We start from the raw sequence: 24,799 nt of genomic DNA, 5'->3' as shown, positions 1-24,799 counted from the left end.
CAACGCCGGCATCTCCACATCGTGTTTGTTTTCAGACAGTGTAATCCAAATTACAGTGTCATTTTACATGTTTTTTTTTGTTTACAGTTTGCGGTTGTTCCAGAAGTTTGACACATTTCGAATCCTTGTGTGTGGTGGAGATGGCAGTGTTGGATGGGTACTGTCTGAAATCGATAGTCTCAATCTCCACAAACAGGTATTGTTTGGAGTGTGCTGTAGAAAAATCTGCTAATAAATCATCTTGCTCTTTTTGATTGGAGATAGAGACACAATAACAACAAACCATAGCTGCTGTTCATGGTTCCACAACCAAGTAAATGTAAATCCAAAATGAACAGAGAGCAATCAATCCAAATACAAAAAGAGCCCATGGACTGAATTTCACACTCCCATGACAGTGAATTTTTAGGCGGCGGAGTGAGTGTTAAATGGAAGGAACAGCCTTCCCACTGGGTTCCTGCCGGCCTCAACCACACAGTAATTTTATGCTGGAGTAGGCAAAGTCTCTGCTGAAATGCTTGCCTTTGCCCCAACTGAGGTTCTTAAGTGGCCAATTATTAACCAGTTAAGGGCCGTCTCCCACCCTGCCTCAATATTTAGGCTGGGGGAGGATTTCCCAAGCTGTGGGGTAGTTAGAAAATTATTGGGTGAAGGCATCGGGCTGGCCGCTGGGCTTCCCTTTTTCCATTCTCTCTCCCTCCCTCTCGCTGGCTCGCTCTCTTCCTCCCTCTGTCTCTCTCTCTCTCTCTCTCTCTCTCTCTTCTCCCCCCCCCCCCCCCCCCACACACACACACACACACACACACACCACCGGCTCTGGCCTCTTCCCCCAATACCCCACTCTTCACCTGAGGACCCCGAAAAACCTACCTTGCTGTCCAGTCCTGGGACTAAGGCTGAGGCATCTTCAGCACTTCCTCTTTTACCTACAGCAGGTCCTGTCACTGGAGGGATTAGAGAGCTGCCAACCAATCAAGATGTGTTCCCTGCCAACTCTTCTGATGGGAAAGGAAGCCCCGCCATCCAAAATATTCAGTTTGATGATTGAGTCCCTCATCCCACTTCTTCCTGAAGTTCACTTAGGACATCTTCATTTTTATTCCGTGTCTGATAATTCTAACATTGGACCCAACATTTCACTCTTTACATTATTATCAGAGGCTACATTTGAGGGCAATGTAGGAGGTTATGGAGGGTGTGAGACAGAATGTTGTATTTGAGGGTGGGATGTTTCAGGAAATCGCTGACTCTCTTACCTTGTTTTTAATAACTTCCAAACTATTTCAGTGCCAGATGGGAGTTCTACCTTTGGGTACCGGTAATGACCTGGCACGTGTGCTGGGATGGGGTTCGGCCTGTGATGATGACACACAGCTCCCTCAAATCCTGGAGAAACTGGAGCGAGCGAGCACAAAAATGCTGGATAGGTGAGAAAGTTGTTCAAAATTCAATGATTTTCCTTCATTACATCAGTGAGACGTGGAGCCTGTTACTCTCCATTCTGTTGATTTCACTTAAATAACAATTGTGCAATACCACCATTACCTCTGTACTTGGATACACAATGACTTCATATCTTTGATTCTGGGAGGGGGCAAAGCAGTCAGGGTTCCTGCACCTGACTACAGTCCTGTTGGAAAGTGCACATATGTGGATGTTGAGTGAGGACTGAATTGGGTGCAGCTGTGATGTTTCCTCACAGTCAAGTAATCTGACAGTTTTTAGGCTCAGACACTTGTTGATGCTTGTGGAATTTTTATCCCAGGATAGTTAATGCTGACAAGGAGGTGAGGCGATAAGACATTCAGCACCAAACTCAAACTTATAGACATGTGTGGCAGAAGCCAAAAAGGTCAGTAACTGAGAAATGATGAAAGAAAGTTTACTGCACAAATAACAAACATCACAACACAGTGCAGATGTGGCTGAGACAACAGCAAGCATTGCGGATCCCTGGGACATGCCATCCAGCACCTTGATTCATTATCCTAAACCAGTCGGCTCAGGGAATAGGGAAGGGAACGATGGCGGAACAATCAGGAAGCAACAGAGGGACAGGTAACAGGCATTTCTGCTGCATATGTGAGAGGCTATTTGCTGAGTGTACAGGTTAACACCACAAAGTTTGGAGCAGGGTGCTTATCTCCCTATAAGCTTGGGATTGGTGCATAGTAGTGGGAAAAGGATAATGATGTATCGGAAGAGTGGGAGACTAATGATGCGTAGTACAAGGGAAGCATAACAGAGTATGGTACTGGGTGAAGATTAATAGTGCACGATATGGGAGTGAGGTAATGATGCATGTTATGGATGGAAGGGAATAGTGCATGCTGCAAGGAGAAAAGGAATGGTGCATGATGTAAGGGTGTTTAGAGTAATGATGCATAATTGAGGGGAGCATTATAACCTCGAATAATGCACTGCAGCTGAGAAAATGTGAAACCCACATGCAGTATCTAATCAATATTCATTTTTACAGATGGGGTATCATGGTTTACGAGACAAAAGTTCCTCGACACTCCTCATCTTCATTAGGAACGGAGGATTTCAGTGACGATTTAGAGGTAAGGAGTTTGCATAGTATAGGTAAAGAGCTCAACACCTCGAAAACACTTGTCAGGGAATGCAAGGATCAAGCTCACACAATAGAAGTGAAGCTGAGTAATAATCTAGTCAACCCTCCGACATTGTGCATCCTAATGGTGGGATGAGGGTCCCAAACCTTTTTTCCATATTCGCAGATAAATTCGCATTTTGGGGTGGAGTTAGTTTGCGATAATTGACAGATTCTCTCCAAGTTCTTTCCTCAGAACTATCTCTACAACTAGTAGGCTTATGTTCCATGTATACCACAGTTGGAAAGGTTTTTAAAAACATTTATGTGTAGTGATAATAAGGAACCTTTCTGAAAATCTGAAATGGGTAAGGGAAGATTTGATAGATGTCAAAATGGCAAAAGATACATATCAGCAAAATCAGATTGAATAGCTGAATAGTCTCGAAGGACTAAATGATTTACTCTGATTCCTATGTTCTTTCTCTTTATTCCTGAACAAGCTAAATGATAACTTTTTTGTTTTGTGCCAAGTTAAGTAGGCGAGATTGTGAAGGTGATTGATCTAACTCTCGTGCTGTGTTCCAATTTTTCTCAGGTACAACAGATTTCATTCTACGAGGATTCAGTCGCTGCGCACCTGTCAAAAATCCTGACATCAGACCAGCATTCGGTGGTCATATCATCAGCAAAGTGAGTGACATGCAACAACATTTACCTAGACTAAGCCAGGGCATTAAGTTTACAAGCCTTGAATAGTTTCAACTTTTTCTATCTGTTCTCCTCAATATTCCGTCTGGTTGCAACTCTGTTCCCTCCAATCTCCTGCTACACCGGACTATAACATTTGTGCCTTCTTTCAGTTGGAGCAACAACTGGTGAGATCTGTGGAACCAAATGTTTTTATGAAATAAGTAGATGCCAATTAACTTTTTTAGTGTACAGCTATTTTATCATCAGGAGTGTCTAAGCTTTCTTGATATTCACAACCAACGTCAGTTAACATATAAAACAAAAGCTTAGATTCATATCTGGGTGTACAAAAATACAAGTTGAAGCAATGATAAATGCCATAAACCCTTGCAGTCTTCAGTAATCAGGAGTGTGGCTCCTGATCCCTACTGTAGCCCATCAGCTGCTCTGATTCAATGAGGGTCATATAGTTAGTATTGGGCAATCACCAAATCAGGAGAGAAAAATAAACTATGGATGGGTCAAGGTTGGTTGAGCGTGACAAAAACCATCAGAGCCATTGAGAGGATGCCTATATGTGGCTCAAGTCAAACGCACCAAGATCTAGTTTGAATGATGTCAGGTGCTGATCAATGCTTTTTTCATTTACTTTCTCCTTGCAGAGTGCTTTGCGAAACAGTTAAAGATTTTGTTGCCCGTGTTGGGAAGGCTTATGAAAGGACAACCGAGAACTGGGAAGAATCTGAGACTATGGCGAGAAAGGTAAGGAAAGCTGCAGTCAGCCACTTATTTATTTCCCCCCTCCTGGTGGCCCTGACTCTTGTTGGGATACAGTTCCATAGGTACTGGCACCCCCTCTGATGTGTCACTCAAGTGACCATTTAAAAAAAAAATCTTTTTATTGACATTTTCAAAATTATATATATTGCTGTTCGTTTTCATTTATTGTGCAATCACAAAAGTTCCTTCTTAGGTTTCTCTATTTACAGTCTGTTGCCACCTGGCTGGCTCAGCCTACAATCCTCCCTACCCCTCCCTTCCAGCTTCTCTCTTCTTGATTCCACCCCCCCCCCCCCCCCCCCTCCCCCCCCACCTCCCTTACCCCCTTTTGCACTGCTGCTCCCCAATTTTTCTTACTGGGTTTTGCTACCTCACCTTGCTTTCCACCCACCCCCCCCCCTCCCCAGTCCTCCCTTGCTTTCCTCTTTCTATCTTGTCCTGGCTATTCCCCCTGGCTACTGGCTATTTATTTATTTAAGTCTTGGCCACAAACAGGTCTCGGAACAGTCAGGTGAATGGCTCCCATGTTTTGTGGAAGCCCTCCTCTGACCCATGGATGGTGAATTTGATTTTCTCCATTTGGAGAAATTCTGATGGGTCGGACAGCCAGTCTGCAGCTTTAGGTGGTGCTGCTGATCGCCAACCAAGCAGGATTCTACAGTGGGCGATCAGTAAGGCAAAGGCAAGGACATCCTCCCTCCTCCCCAGGAATAGATCTGGCTGGTCTGATACCCCGAAGACCTTTCGGGGTATCCACCCTCATCCGCACCACTTTGGACATTGCCTCGAAGAAGGCTGTCCAGTACCCAGCAAGTCTGGGGCAAGACCAGAACATGTGGGCATGGTTGGCTGGGCCTCCTTGGCACCGTTGGCACCTGTCCTCCACTTCCGGGAAGAATCTGCTCATTCGGGTTCTGGTCAAGTGGGCTTTATGTACCACTTTTAGCTGCGTTAGGTTGAACATGTGGAGGTAGAGTTGACCCTGTGCAGTGCTTCACTCCAGAGTCCCCACCCTATTTCGAACACCAAGTCTTCCTCCCATTTCATCCTTGTGTCTAGTTTGGTGTCAACCCTCTCTAGCAGTCGTTCGTACGTGTCACTACAGTTCCCTCTGCCTAGGATGTCTGCATCCGGTAGTTCTTCTAATAGTGTCTGTCGTGGTGGTCGCGGGCATGTCCTTGACTCCTTCCGTAGGAAGTTTTTAAGCTGCAGGTATCTGAGTTTGTTGCCCTTAGCTAGTTGGAATCTCTGCGTCAGTTCTTCCATTGTTGTGAACGTGACCATTCTTAAAGTGTGCGATCCGACAATGAATACCAGTAAGCTATTCAGCTGTGGACAGCTTATTCTTTTTCCAAGACTTTGTGCTCTGCATTGTCCATATTAAATATTCACTTGCCACTAATGCGTTCCCTTTAAAATTTTGTTTTCAAGTTCGAGCAATTCTTTTCAGTGGTGGTACTTCACATGAAACAAGGCTTTAGTAATATCTTTCAGGCAGTTGCTCAGCCATGCACCTACACACCTAAGCAGGAACTTTGCTTGCCACTCTAGCTGATTTTCCCACCAGTCAGGATCCCTTTATATTTGGTTGACTTCTTAACCTATTTCATGAAACCTCCTCTCACCTTGCTGTTATCTGCAAAAGTAGATAACATTGTTTCTATAGCCAGCTCCAAATAATTTATGTACACTAAACTGATCTTGATAACAACCGACTGGAGATGACTTGCCATGCTGATCCTTTCTAAGCAGCTCTTGCTTTCTCTCGTTGAGCCAATTTTCAGCTCACCTCACCAGCTTGCCTTCCCTCCACACTTTTTGACCTTACAGACTGTTGAGCACCATGGACCTTGCTGAAATCTTAACTGTACCACTATTATTTGCAAAGAATCCCACCAATACCTCCCATCATTTTGTGTTGATTGCCTCTTACTGTACCTGACCCCCCCCCCCCCCCCCCAATGTTTCATTCTCCCTCATTTCAAGATGGCTTCTAATATTTTATCCATAACATATATGGCCTTAATGTTCTTTAGTCATTAAATGTTATTTTTGGGATCCTTTAGTGGTTCCATTCTTCTGTTTTACATTGCCTTCTGCTAATATCTTTCTATAAATACTTGACTTGTCCTAAGTAGTTCCTGCTATCCTAACCTCATTTTTTATTTCAGTTTTTGCTTTATAACCTTTATTCCCTTTTTCTTTTTATTTTGTGCCAGCCACTACATACCAGCTATATATTATGAACAACCTTGTCTTTGTCCTTTCATTTTTTGCTTGCATTAATCTTTTCCTCCTTTCTTTAGCAGTGTGCAATGTTCTGTGCTCTGTAGAATATTCCTAAATAGGAACCTCTTTGCCTTGAACAGTGCTGGCCAGTGCAGCCTCATAATCTGCCTTCTGAAACATGAATGTTTCAATCTTATTCATTATTTTGTCCATCATAAACCTATGCTTATACTGCACCATATCGTAATCTCTGACTGTGATGTGTTGCCCATCTCTCAGTAGCATCCTTGGTTCCTTAATCAATTGTGCCATACATCAACCCATTATTAGGACAATAAAGGGCCATTGCTTCACTTCTATTACCCCCTTTGAAGACTTTCCAGTCCATCTCTGGTAAGTTGATACCATCCAGAATAACTGCATGTTCCATCTGGTGTTATTAAATCCTCACTAATGTGTTACTGATCTAATCCCTCCTCCTAACATGGCAGCACCTAGCAGATTCCCACTGTTAATTCCTGTCCGATCATTTCTCCCATCCCACAAAATATCCACCTTATCTGCAGCGGGTCTGGCTAGGTTCAGCTCTGTTCTAAAGAAGTTATTTTTTTTCTCATGTAAAGTATTCTATATTCCTGTGCATTTAGCCAACCTATATCAAGATCTCTGACATCACATCTGTATTCTCCAGCAGGAGCTTCCAAGCCTCCCCATTTGTTTCTACAAAACTTATGTACAACTTTGAGTCATTTTTTTCTCCCACTCCCTGTATTGTCAGATCTCGTGGCGTAGTGGTAGCGTCCATACCTTGTGCCAGAAGCTCCAGATTCAAATCCCACTTCAGGACTTGATGGCCACGAAAGGTGCATTTATGTTGCCAAGCAGGTTGATTATAGGCCTATAGGTCCTTCCAATATGCTTATGGTAGGCGGTCAGTATAGGAGAATCTCCAGGTCAGCCATGCTTGATGTGGATTGGCACCCCTGAAACTAAAGTGTCTGGCGGCAGCCTCGTAACCTGTCCCGGTAAAACTAGCTATGGAAACAGATGTAAGCATGTACTTTGTCTGCCTCGTGCATCACTGGGCACGGGGGGATAAAAGATAAAGAAAACAACAATAGGTTCATTTATTGTGTCATTATTTCCTGTATGGAAATTCCCTGAAGCACTTTTACTGTTTATTATATCAGCACCTCAACTATCAGTTACCGAAAGCTGCTTCATGCTATAAGATCCAACTCGTGTATCTTTTCTACCTCCACCATTCTTTATTTTCACAGTAATTTTACCAGCTATTCTGATATATTCTTCCTTTAACTGCAGTGCTCTGTATTAAAAGAAAAACTGGACTCGCTGCTTAAAACGCTCAGTGATGAATCCCAGGCGGCATCATCCCTACCAAACCCACCCCCAACAATTGCAGAAGAACAGGAAGATGGTGAGACAACCAGTATGATATGCGACCTTGCTGAGGAAAGACCAGCCTGTTCCCCCAGACCACAGATATTCCGCCCGAGGGAGCAACTCATGTTACGAGCAAATAGTTTGAAGAAGGCGATACGGCAGATTATAGAACATGCAGAGAAAGGTGAGAAATTATCAGCAGCTCACTGCACAATTGCTGGCATTTTGTGTTCATGTGGGAGGCATCAAGCATCCTGGCAAGTTTGCATATGGACTCCTGACTCTTGGTTCTATTGAATTAAAGGCTAACATCAAACTAATGAGACATTAGCCACTACTATCCACATATTATCCTTTGATTGCCAAAACATTACAGGTATATGGGTTTTATCAGCTCAGTTTCTTCACAGAAACCAACCAGCATTGTAATTATATAACAACACAACAGTAATTATTACTGCATTTATGTAACGCAATTTTAAGTTGAAGACAGCCTGGCCACCTCTTTAGTCTTTGTGAAAACCTCATGGTCAGCTATAGCCTTACTGTTGAATTGGTTATAATTTATAGCGTATGTTCTCTCTGCCCTGTCTAGCTGTGGATGAACAGAATGCACAGACACAGGATCAGGAAAGCTACACCTTTAGTCTTTGCTCTGAGGAAGAAAGAAGAGAATCCCAAACTGATGACAAGATCTCACTGCACTCCTCATATAGCTCCAACATAAAAGGAAGAGTCTACCGGAAAGGTACTGAACCTTGATGTTTCTGCTAAATTAATATCTCTGCATAGAAGCAATTGGGAGAGTGATTAGAGACTTCCCTCATTCTCTACCAAAAAAGCCTCTGATGTGGACTTATACACTCAAGTTGGCACAAAGATAGTTCTAGGTTTTCAGGGAAAGCATGGAGCCGTTCCAAGACAAATATGCTTTTTGTACAATTTGGGAAAAGGAGATGCAGAAGAGAGATGGGACTAGGGAAAAAAGGAAAGCGATTAAAAAGAGAGGAGAATCGTCACAAGAATGAGAGAAGTGAAAGAGAACCCAAAACCATAATTGTTATGTTTTAAAAGTCGGATATGGATTGACAGTAAGTGAAACCTTTACAGACTTTGTAAGAGGTCTGGGGCCAGGAGTAGCAGTGAGACAGGACCAGAATTGGCATTGACCAAGGCCTGAAGATATGAATGGAACTGACCAAGATCTGAAGATAGGAATAGAACTGAGTTCTGGAAGCAAAAACTGATTGAGCTCTGGGAGCAGAAATGGCGCTGATCCTGGTGTATCTGCTTTTTCTCTGAAAAATGTTGGCTTGTGTAGGGGTAAAATGAGAAAATAAGGGAAAGAAAAAACTTGACATTTCTACAAATGACTAACTCAAAATCTGGAAGTTCAACTCTCAGTATTTGTTTTTGATTCTTCCCAACTGCTGCCCTTCTCCCATCTGTTCTGTACTGTATTCTGAGGAGATTTTACAATCATGGTCATAAGATACAGGAATTGCAACCAAGCAGAAATTAGTGGCATTTTAAGGTTCATGTCGATCTTCGTTGAGATGATCAATCAAATTTTGTTTGGGGTAATTTCATGGTTTCAATCATCGTGTTTCTCCTGAATTTTAACATTCCTGAAGAGTGCTGCTTTTCAATTTAAGGATCGTCAGATTGCATGGGTAAATCTTGCCGGATTGTTATGAGGGATCCAAGTTTGTAGTAACCTATGAAGTTCAATTGAGACTGTTGTCCTGTTGTCATTGCAGTGCCAAAGTCTCCCTGTGAGAGGAGGATCAGTAAAGGAAGCTTATCGATTGGCAGCTCCTCCTCACTTCCTACTCCAACAGGAAATCGAGACAACTTGCCAATGCTGAACTCCAAGATTCTTTACCCAAGTAAGTAATGGAATTCAACATTATCAGCAGTGAAACAGGAATCCCGGGAGGAGAGTGAATAAGAGCTCTTCCTGTATCAAATTCACTGTCCCTGGGCTATAGAGGGAAAATTAGCCACATTGCCCGGGCTACAGTGAAAAACCAGGCAGCATTCCAGCTGCTAAACACTAACTGGTGCAGCAAAATGTGTAAGGTGTGGCAGCATTTTTGGTGTTGCAAAGCAGGCTTCTCTGTGGTGCTTCTTGTAACCAAATATTCTACTTCCATTCACAGTCTAGGATTATGCTATTACTGACTGCACCTTATAGTGGCTGAGTGCACCTCACAGTTACTGATTGTACCTCACAGTTACTGATTGCACCTCACAGTTACTGATTGCACCTCATAGTTATGGACTGCATCTTATATTTACTGACTGCACCTTATATTTACTGACTGCACCTTTTGGTTACTGACTGCACCTTTTGGTTACTGACTGCACCTTTTGGTTACTGACTGCACCTATTGGTTACTGGCTGCACCTTTTTGGTTACTGACTGCACCTTTTGGTTACCGACTGCACCTTTTGGTTACTGGCTGCACCTTTTGGTTACTGGCTGCACCTTTTGGTTACTGGCTGCACCTTTTGGTTACTGGCTGCACCTTTTGGTTACTGACTGCACCTTTTGGTTACTGACTGCACCTTTTGGCTACTGACTGCACCTTTTGGCTACTGACTGCACCTTTTGGTTACTGGCTGCACCTTTTGGTTACTGGCTGCACCTTTTGGTTACCGACTGCACCTTTTGGTTACTGACTGCACCTTTTGGCTACTGACTGCACCTTATAGATACTGACTGCACCTTATAGATACTCACGGCACCTTATAGGTACTGACCGCACCTGACCGATACTGACTGCACTTTATACTTATGAATGCACTTTATGCTCACTGGCAACACCTTACAGTTATTGACTGCACCTTATAGATACTGACTGCATCTTATAATAATATCATAATCTTTATTATTATTGTCACAACTAGGCTTACATTAACATTGCAATGAAGTTACTGTGAAAATCCCCTAGTCGCCACACTCCAGCACCTGTTCGGGTACACTGAGGGAGAATTCAAAATGTCCAATTCTCCTAACAGCATGTCTTTCGGGACTTGTGGGAGGAAACCGGAACACTCGGAGGAAACCCACGCAGACACGGGGAGAAGGTCCAGACAACGCACAGACAGTGACCCATGCAGAAATCGAACCCGGGACCCTGGCGCTGTGAAGCAACAGTGCTAACCACTGTGTTCCTTTGCCGCTCTCTGACTGCACTTTATACTTACTGACAACACCTCAGAGTTCTTAACTGCAACTTATGGATACTGACTGCAACTTATACATACTGACTGCACCTTGCAGTTACAGACAACACCTTGCAGTTACTGACTTGCATCTTTAAGATACTGACTATACTTTATACTTGCTGACAACTTACAGTTATTGACTGCACGTTACGCTTACAGACTGCACGTTACGCTTACAGACTGCACGTTACGATTACAGACTGCACCTTACGATTACAGACTGCACCTTAAGGTTACAGACTGCACCTTACAGTTACTGACTGCACCTTACAGTTACAGACTGCCCCTTAAAGTTACTGAATGCAGCTTAATAATAATAATCGCTTATTGGCGCGAGTAAGCTTCAATGAAATTACTGTGAAAAGACCCTAGTTGCCACATTCCAGGAGCCGGTACAGGAATTGAACCCGCGCTACTGGTCTTGTTCTGCATTACAATATCATAATCTTTATTATTATTGTCCAACTAGGCTTACATTAACACTGCAATGAAGTTACTGTGAAAATCCCCTAGTCGCCACACTCCGGCACCTGTTCGGGTACACTGAGGGAGAATTCAGAATGTCCAATTCAGCTAACAAGCATGTCTTTCGGGACTTGTGGGAGGAAACCGGAACATTCGGAGGAAACCCACGCAGACACTGGAAGACAGTCCAGACAGCGCACAGACAGTGACCCATGCAGAAATCGAACCCGGGACCCTGGCGCTGTGAAGCAAGAGTGCTAACCACTGTGTTCCTGTGCTGCCCTCTGACTGCACTTTATGCTTACTGACAACACCTTAGAGTTCTTGACTGCAACTTATGGATACTGACTGCAACTTATACATACTGACTGCACCTTGCAGTTACAGAGAACACCTTGCAGTTACTGACATGCATCTTTTAGATATTGACTACACTTTATACTTGCTGACAACTTACAGTTATTAACTGCACGTTACGCTTACAGACTGCACCTTACGATTACAGACTGCACCTTACGATTACAGACTGCACCTTACAGTTACTGACTGCCCCCTACAGTTACTGACTGTCCATTACCGTTACTGAATGCAGCTTAATAATAATTGCTTATTGGCGCAAGTAAGCTTCAATTAAATTACTGTGAAAAGCCCCTAGTTGCCACATTCCGGTGCCTGTTCGGGGAGGCCGGTACGGGAATTGAACCCGCGCTGCTGGTCTTGTTCTGCATTACAAGCCAGCTGTTTAGCCCACTGTGATAAACCAGCTTACAGTTACTAACTGCACTTTAAGAATACCGACTGCACCTTACAGTTACTGACTGCACCTTACAGTTACTGACTGCACCTTACAGTTACTGACTGCACGTTATGGTTACTGACTGCACGTTATGGTTACTGACTGCACCTTACAGTTACTGACTGCACGTTATAGAACATAGAACAGTACAGCACAGAACAGGCCCTTTGGCCCTCGACGTTGTGCCGAGCCATGATCACCCTACTCAAACCCACGTATCCACGTAACCTAACAACCCCCCACCCCCCTCCCCCTCACCTTACTTTTTAGGGCACTACGGGCAATTTAGCATGGCCAATCTACCTAACCCGCACATCTTTGGACTGTGGGAGGAAACCGGAGCACCCGGAGGAAACCCACGCACACACGGGGAGGACGTGCAGACTCCGCACAGACAGTGACCCAGCCGGGAATCGGACCTGGGACCCTGGAGCTGTGAAGCATTTATGCTAACCACCATGCTACCGTCTGCCCAACGTTATGGTTACTGACTGCACCTTACAGTTACTGACTGCACGTTATGGTTACTGACTGCACCTTACAGTTACTGACTGCACGTTATGGTTACTGACTGCACCTTACAATTACTAACTGCACTTTAAGAATACTGACTGCACCTTACAGTTACAGACTGCCCCCTACAGTTACTGAATGCAGCTTAATAATAATAATCGCTTATTGGCGCTCCTGTTCCTGTGAAAAGCTCCTAGTTGCCACATTCCGGCGCCTGTTCGGGGAGGCCGGTGCGGGAATTGAACCCGCGCTGCTGGTCTTGTTCTGCATTACAAGCCAGCTATTTAGCCCACTGTGCTAAACCAGCATACAGTTACTAACTGCACTTTACGGTTACTGACTGCCCCCTACAGGTATTGACTGCACCTTAGTTACAGACTGCCCTTACAGTTACTGACTGCACCTTCTGGTCACTGACTTCATCTTCTGGTCACTGACTGCACCTTCTGGTCACTGACTGCACCTTCTGGTCACTGACTGCACCTTCTGGTCACTGACTGCACCTTCTGGTCACTGACTGCACCTTCTGGTCACTGACTGCATCTTCTGGTCACTGACTGCACCTTCTGGTCACTGACTGCGCCTTCTGGTCACTGACTGCGCCTTCTGGTCACTGACTGCGCCTTCTGGTCACTGACTGCGCCTTCTGGTCACTGACTGCGCCTTCTGGTCACTGACTGCGCCTTCTGGTCACTGACTGCGCCTTCTGGTCACTGACTGCGCCTTCTGGTCACTGACTGCGCCTTCTGGTCACTGACTGCACCTTCTGGTCACTGACTGCACCTTCTGGTCACTGACTGCACCTTCTGGTCACTGACTGCACCTTCTGGTCACTGACTGCACCTTCTGGTCACTGACTGCACCTTCTGGTCACTGACTGCACCTTCTGGTCACTGACTGCACCTTCTTGTCACTGACTGCACCTTCTGGTCACTGACTGCACCTTCTGGTCACTGACTGCACCTTCTGGTCACTGACTGCACCTTCTGGTCACTGACTGCACCTTCTGGTCACTGACTGCACCTTCTGGTCACTGACTGCACCTTCTGGTCACTGACTGCACTTTCTGGTCACTGACTGCACCTTCTGGTCACTGACTGCGCCTTCTGGTCACTGACTGCACCTTCTGGTCACTGACTGCACCTTCTGGTCACTGCCTGCACCTTCTGGTCACTGACTGCACCTTCTGGTCACTGACTGCACCTTCTGGTCACTGACTGCACCTTCTGGTCACTGACTGCACCTTCTGGTCACTGGCTGAACCTTCTGGTCACTGGCTGCACCTTCTGGTCACTGACTGCACCTTCTGGTCACTGACTGCACCTTCTGGTCACTGACTGCACCTTCTGGTCACTGACTGCACCTTCTGGCCACTGACTGCACCTTCTGATCACTGGCTGCACCTTCTGATCACTGGCTGCACCTTCTGGTCACTGGCTGCACCTTCTGGTCACTGGCTGCACCTTCTGGTCACTGACTGCACCTTCTGGTCACTGACTGCACCTTCTGGTCACTGACTGCACCTTACGGTTACTGACTTCAGTTTACATTTACAGACGGCACCTCATAGGTACTAACTGCACCTTACAGTCACTGACTGCACCTTACAGTGACAGTTAATGATTGCACCCACAGTTACTGACTGCTTCAGTGTTTTATTTTTAGAAAGACAGATGGGATAGCTGGGATTTGTTTATCATTTTGATAATGAGGCACAGTTTATGCAAGGTCAGCCCCAGTTGTAAATTAGGAAAGGAACCTTAACATTCTTTTATTTTCTAAATGGAGAGATGCTTAGGAAATTGTAGAACAAAGGGACTTGGGACTCCTTGTTCACGATTCTCTTAAGGTTAACGTGCAGGTTCAATCGGCAGTTAGGAAGGCAAATGCAATGTTAGCATTCATGTCAAGAGGGCTAGAATACAAGACCAGAGATGTACTTCTGAGGCTATATACGGCTCTGGTCAGACCCCATTTGGAGTATTGTGATCAGTTTTAGGCCCCGTATCTAAGGAACAATGTGCTGGCCTTTGAAAGGGTCCAGAGGAGGTTCACAAGAATGATCCCTGGAATGAAGAGCTTGTCGTATGAGGAACGGTTGAGGACTCTGGGTCTGTACTCGTTGGAGTTTAGAAGGATGAGTGGGGATCTTATTGAAATTTACAGGATACTGCGAGGCCTGGATAGCGTGGATGTGGAGACGATGTTTCCACGTAGAAAAACTAGAAGCAGAGGACACCATCTCAGACTAAAGGGACGATCCTTTAAAGCAGAGATGAGGAGGAATTTCTTCAGCCAGATGGTGGTGAATCTGTGGAACTCCTTGCCGCAGAAGGCTGTGGATGCCAAATCACTGAGTGTCTTTAAGACAGAGATAGATAGTTTCTTGATCAATAAGGGGATCAGAGGTTATGGGAAGAAGGCAGGAGAATGGGGATGAGAAAAATATCAGCCATGATTGAGTGGCCTGCACTGGGACTGCGGCGCTGAGGACCCCGGTTCGAATCCCGGCCCTGGGTTGCTGCCCATGTGGAGTTTCCACATTCTCCCCATGTCTGTGTGGGTTTCACCCCCACAACCCAAAGATGTGCAGGTTAGGTGGTTTGGCCACACTAAATTGACCCTTAATTGGAAAAAAATAATTGGGTACTCTAAATATTTTTTTTTAAATGATCGAGTGGCCTAATTCTGCGCCTATGTCTTATGGTCTTGTCCTTACGTTATTGAAGTTGTATTCTTTAGTTGGTGAGAATGTTGAATGGATTGTTCTGATCCCCTTACTGCTCTCATACAAGAGTCTGAAAATTATTTTGTCTTTTGATTCTTCCTTTCTCAGTTCAATGCCTGGCATCACCATCTGAGACATTGTGTGTCAAAAAGTGTGGGGAGAAGGGGCTGTGGATCTGAACACTGCTTTCATACTGGACTCTGCAATGTTAACTCGGGGGCTTATCTTTTATTCAGGTGGGGGTGTAGCTGGTTCTGTTTTGTGCTGGCAAGTGCTTACTATGTTGATTTCACCACTGACTCTCTGTCCTATGCACCTCCCATCAGGTTTACGAGCTGGATTGGCTGCTTCCTTGGCTGGAGGATCTGTCATCAGCAAAATGTTGTTTGTCCATGCTGACACTATGAACTCGGAACCTGATATTCTGTATGTGCCGTGAGCAGTCACTGTTTTTGTTAATCCTTAATTTCCCCGTGTTGTGCATTCTGTTTCAGGTGTTTTGATTTGGTTCTAAATCTTTCCATTGTTTTAATTTCGATTTTATTTGTAGTGATTCTGTTTGTGTTGATCAGAATGAATATTAACCACCAAGCTAAAATATGGCTTTTGTGGCACTGTCCCGTCAAGCATTCCTAATTCAGATACAGCATAGTTTAGATCCAGGGTAAAGCTCCTTCTGCAAAACAAGAGCAAAATAGTGTGGATGCTGGAGATCTGAAATAGAAACAAAATGTTGAAGATACTCAGGTCTGGCAGCATCTGTGGAGAGGGAAGCAAAGTTAACTTTTCAGGTCAGAAAGTTCTTTCTACATACACTCACTTTTCCGACACTCCCTGATCAATCACAACGCTGGTTAGATACAGAGTGCAGGTCATTCTACACACCCCTCTTGGTTGTTCTTGTCTCCAATATGCCATTGTTCAGGTGAGGAGGAGTGATCACGCAAGAGAATTTGTAGAGGGCTGCCGTTGCCACTGGATCTGTACTCCAGCTAACTCCAAACTTATGATAATCTTCACAAGTAGGCTTACGTTAACACTGCAATGAAGTTACTGTGAAAAGCCCCTAGTTGCCACATTCTGGCGCCTGTTTGGATACACGGGGGAGAATTCAGAATATCCAACTCACCTAACAAGCACATCTTTTGGGACTTGTGGGAGGAAACCAGAGCACCCGGAGGAAACCCATGCAGAGACCAACTCCGCACAGAGAGTGACCCAAGTCGGCAATCGAACCTGGGACGCTGGAGCTGTGAAGCAACAGTGCTAACCACTGTGCTACCGTGTTGCCCTGCAAAAAAGCAGGAGAGATTTGCAGGAACAAAACCCATTACTAATTCCCAGCCTGATGTGGAGTGGCTGAAGGTGCTCTCTCTGCTTAACTTGCCCTCAGTCTGAGCTGCATGAAATCGCTGGCAGTCATAGACTTTGTATTTCACATCGAGACAGTGAGACAGTTGGAGAAGGCAGTCACTAGGCTGATCTTGGCATCCAGGAATAGGGGGGAATTACAGGTGCCAGTGCCCCATTCTGTCACCTGCTAACATGCCTGTCAGAAAAAAAAGAGTTTGAAAAAAACACAAAAGCACTGGAAAGTATTTATATGTTTATATGATATATATTTTTGTCAAAATCTTACCAGAATTTGGCAAAGTGTCAGGCTCGGACTGATGACTGGCGTGTAGCTTTCCAGTTGCAGAGACTAGTTTTCTGTCTAAATATTGAGCCTCTTGGAGAGAAAAAATGACTGGATGTGGTTTACGCTGTCACTCTGGCACGGCGGGCCTCATAGGTCGACGACCGGCTCCGCAAAGATCGGGGCGCCATTTTTAAAGCACTGCTACCAAATAATAATAATCTTTACTAGTGTCACAAGTAGGCTTACATTAACACCGCAGTGAAGTTACTGTGAAAATCCCCTAGTCGCCATACTCCGGCGCCTGTTTGGGTACACTGGGGAGAATTCAGAATGGCCAATTCACCTAACGGTACTTGTGGGAGGGCCCGGAGGAAACCCACGCAGACATGGGGAGAATGTGCAGACTCCGCACAGACAGTGACCCAACTGTTGAACCCGGGTCCAGGGCGCCGTGAAGCAACAGTGGTAACCACTGTGCCACCCACATCCCCCATTACGGAGTTATCCGCTCTTCCACCGACAACCCTCACCAGCATTCCACTACCCCCCCCTCCCAACACCGCAAAGGTATCACCAGCAGTCTTTCACCTCCCCTCTTCCCCCAACCCCCAGGCTCTGCTGTCTGCCCCATCTCCTCACCATTCCCTGGGGGGCTATAATTACCTCTGTGATGTCACATCGGCATTGTATCAATATTTAGTGAGGGGATCATGTGGCAAGGGGCTTGTATAATATTTAAATAAATGAGAAGGGCCTAAACCTCGTGACGTCGCTGGTGAGGGGTGGGGAAAACTGGGAAAAACAATCTTTCCGGGGTGAATCATGTTTCCTGATTCACAAGGGACTTTCCTCCTCTGTCGCCAATCCCACGCACAGCTGGTGCATGCCAAAAATCGCCGCCATTGACTTCCCTGGCTTTGCCTTTTAAATTTGGTTGTTCAAGGTGTACTAAAGTCTTTGTAGATTGTGGTGCAGCTTATGTAGCAAACAGCACATGGAAATAAATTTAACTGAATATTGTTGTACTGATGCCTGTCATATGCCCCCAAACTTTGTTTCTATGTATCTCTCCCAATATCACGCCTGATCTCTCGAAGTATCAAGTATCAATTCTCTTCCTTGAAAATCTCACGGAAAGATCAATCAATGCAAGGGGATCTGGAATGCAAAGGTTGCTAAGTGTGATTGAAATTACACTTGCTTCCATTCGTAACCCAACTCTGTTGGGGTCTCTTGGGTGGTCTAGCTGTCTGGTAGCGACGACTCATTGGGAGCCAGTCTCTCTGCTGGGGTCTACTTATGGAGAGTCCACATCAACTGGCCAGAAGATGACTATCTCTGGAGAGGATTGTTGATCAGGAGCCAGCTCTCTCTCAAGGAGTCCTCTGGTTGGGAGCTCAGTTCTCTGGTGTGATTTTCTGGTTGAGGGTGCTGATGACAAAAGGTATCTCAGCTTGAGTCCACTTTTCAAGGGGCAACTTTGACTTGCGAACAACACTCTGTGAGGTTCGCTGGTAAAAAAAATGTCATTGTCTGTTCTTGAGCATGTGAATGCACCTTTCTGATCTTGGAGGCTGAGTTTGATTTATTTTGTTCTTCAGAAATGGGTACACAGAAAAGTGTGTAATGAACAATTACTTTGGTATCGGATTGGATGCAAAAATTTCTCTCGATTTCAACAACAAAAGGGATGAGCATCCAGAAAAATGCAGGTGAGAAAACCAGTGCCAATAGAATGCTAGGCTAAAAGAGTGGCCAAGCTTGCTGCCACTCCTCCACCTGCTGTTTTAATCCTTTTCCATCAGAGTTCTCATTTCAAAATACAAAAGGAGCTGATCATTGACATCAGAAAAAAGTCAGAAGTTGTCAGTTGTGGTGTCGGCACAGGAGGAGGTGAATGGAGTATTTGAGGCATTCCTTAAAATGTTGTCCAGCTGGGGGTTGCCTCGATATGGTGGAACTTTGGAGGGATTGGAGTGTCCCAGGTTAAAGGAAGAGGAGCGGGAAGGGTTGGAGGAGCCTTTTGGGGGTGGAGGATGTTAGGAAGGCAATTGGGAGTATGCTGATGAGGAAGGCACCGGGGCCGGATGGGTTCCCGATGGAGTTTTGCAAGGTTTGCAGATTATTGGTGCCATTATTGGTGAGGGTTCAGTGGGCCAGGGGTCGCTCCCGGAGATGAGGAGTCAGGCATACATCTCACTCTAATTGATAAAGGACAAAGGACCCAGTGGAGTGTGGGTCAAACCAAACAGTGACATTGTTGAATGTTGATGCTAAAATTTTGGCAAAGGTGCTGGCGCTCAGGTTGGAGGGATGTCTCCCACAGGTTGCTGTGGAGGATAAGACTCGTACTGTTAAGGGTAGGTTATTGTCTTCCAAGTACCCGTTTGCAGTGCTGGAGCGGTTCGGGATTGGACCCAAGTTTATGTCGCAGGTTAAGGTGTATAAGGAGCCAAAGGTCAGCGTTCGGACGAACAATGTAAGCACGGTATATTTTCAGGTTTTTTGGGGAATGAGGCACAGGTGCCCTATGTCGCCTCTCCTATTTGCATTGGCGATTGAGCGGTTCCCACGATGGGGGACATAATGGGGCTGTTAAAGCGGTTTGGGACTTTCTCTGGGTACAAATTGAATTTGGAAAAAGCTAATGTATTCTGGTCAGTCCCCCGGGGAAGGGAGCTAACTTGAGGATGTTGCCGTTCCACCTGACAAGTTCTTAATTTATAGATTTGGGGATACAGGTGGTGGGGACTGGGTGTGGCTATGGAAACTGAACTTTACCAGTTGGGTGAGCAAGGTTAACATAGTACAGGCCCTTCGGCCCACGATATTGTGCCAACCATTTATCCAAATCTAAGATCAACCTAACCTACACCCCTTCAATTTACTGCTGTCCATGTGCCTGTCCAAGAGTCGCTTAAATGTCCCTAATGACTCCACCACCTCTGCTGGCAGTGCATTCCACACACCCACCACTCTGTGAAAAGAGCCTACCTCTGACATCTCCCCTATACCTTCCTCCAATCACCTTAAAATTATGTCCCCTCATGACAGCCATTTCCACCCTGGGGAAAAGTCTCTGGCTATCCACTCTATCCCTGCCTCTCATCACCTTGTAGACCTCTATTATGTCACCTCTCTGCCTTCTTCGCTCCCTCAAACTTTCTTCATAGGACATGCCCTCCAGTCCAGGCACCATCCTGGAAAATCTCCTCTGCACCCTCTCCAAATAATCATAAATCCTATCTCTCAGAATCCTTTCCAATATTTTGCTCACTCCAGACGGAAGACTGACTGGTCTGTAATTCCCAGGGATTTCCCTGTTCCCTTTCTTGAACAGTGGAACAACATTCGCCTCCCTCCAATCATCCTGTACTATTCCAGTGGAGAGTGAGGATGCAAAGATCATCGCCAACGGCGTAGCAATCTCCTCCCTTGTTTCCCAGAGTAGCCTTCGTTATATCCCGTCAGGCCCAGGAAACTTATCTATCCTGATGCTTTTCAAAATTTCCAGCACATCCTTCTTAAATTCAACCTGTTCAAGTCCATTAACCTGGTTCAAGCTGTTCTCATGAGCAACAAGGTCCCTCTCTCTAATGAAATATTCATTTAGGGCCTCCCCTATCTCCTCAGACTCTAGGCACAAGTTCCCTCCACTATCCCTGATTGGCCTTACTCTCACTCTGATCCTCTTATTTCTCACATAAGTGTATAACGCCTTGGGGTTTACCCTAATGCTTCCCGCCAAGGCTTTTTCATGCCCCCTGCTTGCTCTCCTAAGTCTATTTTTGAGTTCCTTCCTGGCTACCTAGTAACCCTCTAGCGCCGTGCCAGATCTTTGCTTTCTCAACCTTAGATAAGCTTCCTTCTTCCTCTTGACTAGAAGCTCCACTTCTCTGTCACCCAAGGCTCCTTCATCTTACCATTCCTTCCTCGTCTCAGTGGGACAAAACTATCCAGCACTCGCAGCAAATGCTCCTTAAACAACTCCCACATTACTGTTGTGCATTTCCCCAAGAACAACTGTTCCCACTTTATGCTCCTCAGCTCCTGTCTAATAGCAGTATAATTAAATACCTTCCCATACTGTGTTCCTATCTCTCTCATGACTATGGTAAAGGTCAAGGAGTTGTGGTCACTGTCACCGAAATGCTCTCCCACCGAGACATCTGACACCTGGCCTGGTTTGTGCCAAGCACCAAATCCAATATGGCTTTCCCCCCCCCCCCCCCTAGTCGGCCTATCTACATGTTGAGTCAGGAATCCTTCCTGTACACACCTGACAAAATCTACTCCATCTAAACCATTTGCAGTGAGGAGATTCCAGTCAATATTATGGAAGTTGAAGTCACTCATGACAACAACTCTGTTACTTCTGCACCGTTCCAAGATCTGCCGTCCAATCTGTTCCTCCACCTCTCTACTGCTATTGGGGAGTCTATAGGAAACTCCCAATAAAGCTCCTTTCTTGTTTCTGACTTCCACCCATACCGACTCAGTAGAAAACCCCTCCTCGACTACGTCCTTTTCTGCAGCTGTGATGAACAGTGCCACTCCCCATTCTCTTTTACCTCCCTCCCTATTCTTCTTAAAACATCTAAACCCTGGAAGAGGTGGGACAGGCTCTCTCTGTCTCTGGCTGGGTGAGGGCCGTCAGTAAAGATGAATATCCTAACGAGTTTTGGGTTTTATTTCAGTGCCTTCCAGTGTTTCTGCCAGCGTTCTTTGCGGGGGTGGTACAACTTATTTTGTTGTTCATTTGGGCGGGTAAGGTGGCAAGGATTTGGAAGGTGGTCCTGCAGAGTGACCAGAGGTTTGGCTCTGCTGAAGCTGATTTATTATTACTAGGGGTGAATGTGAAGAAGGTATTGAGTTGGTATGGGGGTCAGGAGGAAGCCTAGTCGTGCAAGGGGTCAGGTTGCGGGCACTAGTGACTGCCCCGCTTCCGTTCTCTCCAGGAAGGTTTTCAGGAAATCCCATGGTAATGGCTGCGTTAAAAATATGGGGAGAATTAGGGCAGCATTTTAAATTGGGGAGCAGGGTCGAAGATGGCTCCGATTTGGGATAATCACCTGTTTGAGCTTGCAAGATTGGATGCCAGGTTTAGAGGTTGGGAAGGGGTAATTAATTTATTCCTGGAGGGGCGGTTTGCGAGTTTGGAGGAGCTAGCGGAGAAGTATGGTTTTGTGCAGTCCGAAACGTTTAGATGCTTGCAGGTTAGGGATTTTGCTAAGGTTTTTCTGACCATTCCGGTGGTGTCGCCATCATTCTTGTTGGAGAGGATCCTATCGTTGGCAAGGGTGGAAGAGGGGAGTAGTTCAGGAATCTACGGGGGGATTCAGGTGGAGGATGTTGCATTGCTGCGTGGGATTACGGTCAAATGGAAGAGTTGGTGGAGAAGGGGGTGTGGTGTGAAGCGCTACAGAGGGTAAATGTCACGTCGTCCTGTGCAAGACTCAAGCTCATATAGTTAAAAGTGGTTCCTCGGACACACTGAACAAGGCCTAGGATGTTTGAGGGGGTAGCGGATAAGTGCGAGCGGTGAGGGAGGGGCTCAGCGAATCCTGTACACATGTTCTGAGCATGTCCGAAGCTGGTGAACCTCTGAGGTCTTCCTTCGTCATCATGTCAGCGATCTTACAATTGGAATTAGAGCCTGGTCCCCTCGAGACCATTTTCAGGGTGTCAGACCGGCTGGAGCTGCAGATAGGGGTGAGGGCAGATGTTGTAGCCTTCATCTCGTTGATTGCTTGCAGGTGGGATCTGTTGGAGTGGAGGTCAGCTTCTCCACCCAGTGTCTCGGCATGGCTGGGGGATCTCATGGAGTTTTTGTACCTTGGGTAAATTAAATATATGCTGAGAGGCTCGATTGGGAGGTTTTACATAAGATGGCAGCCATTTGTCATGTATTTCAAGGAACTGGTCACCGTCAGATGTTGGGGGGGTTAGTGGGGAGGGATGAAGAGGGTTGGAGAGTTTTTTCTTTTGGGGTGTTTATTTGTTTTGTATGTAAAAAAATGTTCAATAAAAATATATATTTTTAAAAATTTGTCAGTTGCTATCATGTTAAGTTGCTTATGGAAGTTCATGTATTGCTGATCAAACTCAATCCAAGAATCTTTAGTCCCACTTACTTTGCATCTGTGCCTTGAGTCTTCCTTTGCCTCTGCTTTCAGTCCTGCTGCACTCCGATACTGTAACTGATTTTCCTGTTATTACATTTTGCTGTACCCTCCTCTTCCTGCCTCCCCTCAATCAATCCACTCTATCCTGATTCCATAGCTAATTATTCTTCACACAGACTTCACTAGTTTCCTTCCCAACAGTTCCACTCTGATACGGCAGAATTATTAGGATCCAGTGTTCACTGGCCATATGCCATGGATCCATTATTGAATAATAGTATGCCAGGGATCGACTGTTGAGTGGCTGCATGTCAGCAATCCAGTGCTGAGTCGCATTGTGCCAGGGATCCAGTGTTGACTGGCAGTGTGCCAAGGATCTAGTGTGTGCTGATAGAATGCCTGGGATCCGAAATCGAATGACAGTATGCCAGAGATCTAGTATTGACTGGCAGTATGCCACGGATACACTATTCAGTGGCAGAGTAGCAGGGATCTAGTGCTGATTGGCACTGTGCCAGGTATCCAGTGTTGACCGACAGTGTATCAGCGAACCATTGTTGACCAGCAACGTGCCAGGAATTTTGTGTTGACTGGTAGTGTGCCTTTGATTCAGTTTTGAACAAGAGTGTGGTTGAGATTGAGCAGTGAACAGTGGGTTATTATTGACTGGAAACAAAGCTGCAGTTCACTCCTGACTAACAGTATGGCTACCGTTTAATGTTGGCTACTGGTTCTGTATCAACTGGCAGTACAGATGGAAAGTGATAGAGTTGGGTTTTAATACTTTGTGTGACCCTGAACTGTATTTAACTTTTTATAGTCTTTTCTCAGGAGTCGTACGAAAAACATGATGTGGTATGGGGTTCTAGGAACCAAGGAGCTGCTGCACAGAACCTACAAAAACCTGGAGCAGAAAGTACTGTTAGAGGTGGGCAGCTGATTTACTTTCTTGCACTCTTTACCATCTGTCCTCGGTTACCCTTTTAAATAATTTTTTCAAATTAATCTTGCTTGCATCCAAATAAGGGATGTCAGAGCTGGGGAATTAAACATTGTGCCACTTTCTGTCTAGGGTACATCATGAGTCCGATATCATCCAGTTCCCTGTTTAGTTTAGAACACCTTGTGGCAACTTTGCTCAGTTACAACACTGTCAGTTCTGAGTCAGAGGTTTGTGTGTTGAAGTCCCGCTACAGGGATTTGAACATATAATCTGGGCTATCTTTGTGTAGTACTGAAAGGTGCTATATTTCAGATAAGACATTAAACAAAGCTGCAAAATATCCTGGTATAATTTAAAGAAGAGCAGAAGGTCCTTTAATGTCCTGGGCAACATTTCTACTTCAAGCAGAGTGATCAAAACCGCATCAACAGATCAGTTTATCTCATCCTTGTTTATGGAATTTTGCTCTGCACAGATTGGCTGCGCCCTGTACCTTCATAAAAACAGGAAGAAGTCTTACAACACCAGGTTAAAGTCCAACAGGTTTGTTTGGAATCAATAGCTTTTGGAGCACAGCTGCTTCATTGAGTGAAGAGGTAGGTTCCACAAACACACATATAGACAAAGTCAGTGATGCAAGATAATACTTTGAATGAAAATCTTTGTAGGTAATTAAGTCTTTACAGGTACAGACGT

The 24,799-nt window shown here is 45.3% G+C and overlaps 1 protein-coding gene across 6 annotated transcripts in view; it reads left to right on the top strand.

Annotated features, from left to right (window-relative positions):
• The window catches only part of LOC119975916 (diacylglycerol kinase delta-like), a 169,963-nt gene that overhangs the window by 121,481 nt on the left and 23,683 nt on the right, over positions 1 to 24,799 (top strand). For all 6 annotated transcript variants that reach the window (XM_038815860.1, XM_038815858.1, XM_038815859.1 and 3 more), the window contains 11 exons: positions 88 to 196; positions 1,288 to 1,427; positions 2,480 to 2,564; positions 3,153 to 3,247; positions 3,910 to 4,009; positions 7,580 to 7,844; positions 8,256 to 8,408; positions 9,421 to 9,549; positions 15,723 to 15,822; positions 18,637 to 18,747; positions 23,992 to 24,088. In XM_038815860.1, coding sequence (XP_038671788.1) covers positions 88 to 196; positions 1,288 to 1,427; positions 2,480 to 2,564; positions 3,153 to 3,247; positions 3,910 to 4,009; positions 7,580 to 7,844; positions 8,256 to 8,408; positions 9,421 to 9,549; positions 15,723 to 15,822; positions 18,637 to 18,747; positions 23,992 to 24,088 — 1,384 coding nt within the window. The remainder of the gene's footprint in view (positions 1 to 87; positions 197 to 1,287; positions 1,428 to 2,479; positions 2,565 to 3,152; positions 3,248 to 3,909; positions 4,010 to 7,579; positions 7,845 to 8,255; positions 8,409 to 9,420; positions 9,550 to 15,722; positions 15,823 to 18,636; positions 18,748 to 23,991; positions 24,089 to 24,799) is intronic.

The sequence above is a fragment of the Scyliorhinus canicula genome, chromosome 13 (genome assembly GCF_902713615.1).
Source record: "Scyliorhinus canicula chromosome 13, sScyCan1.1, whole genome shotgun sequence".
Classification (NCBI taxonomy): Eukaryota; Metazoa; Chordata; class Chondrichthyes; order Carcharhiniformes; family Scyliorhinidae; genus Scyliorhinus; species Scyliorhinus canicula.
The sequence above is the reverse complement of the archived record's forward strand: the minus strand, read 5'-3'. Positions and strand labels throughout refer to the sequence as shown.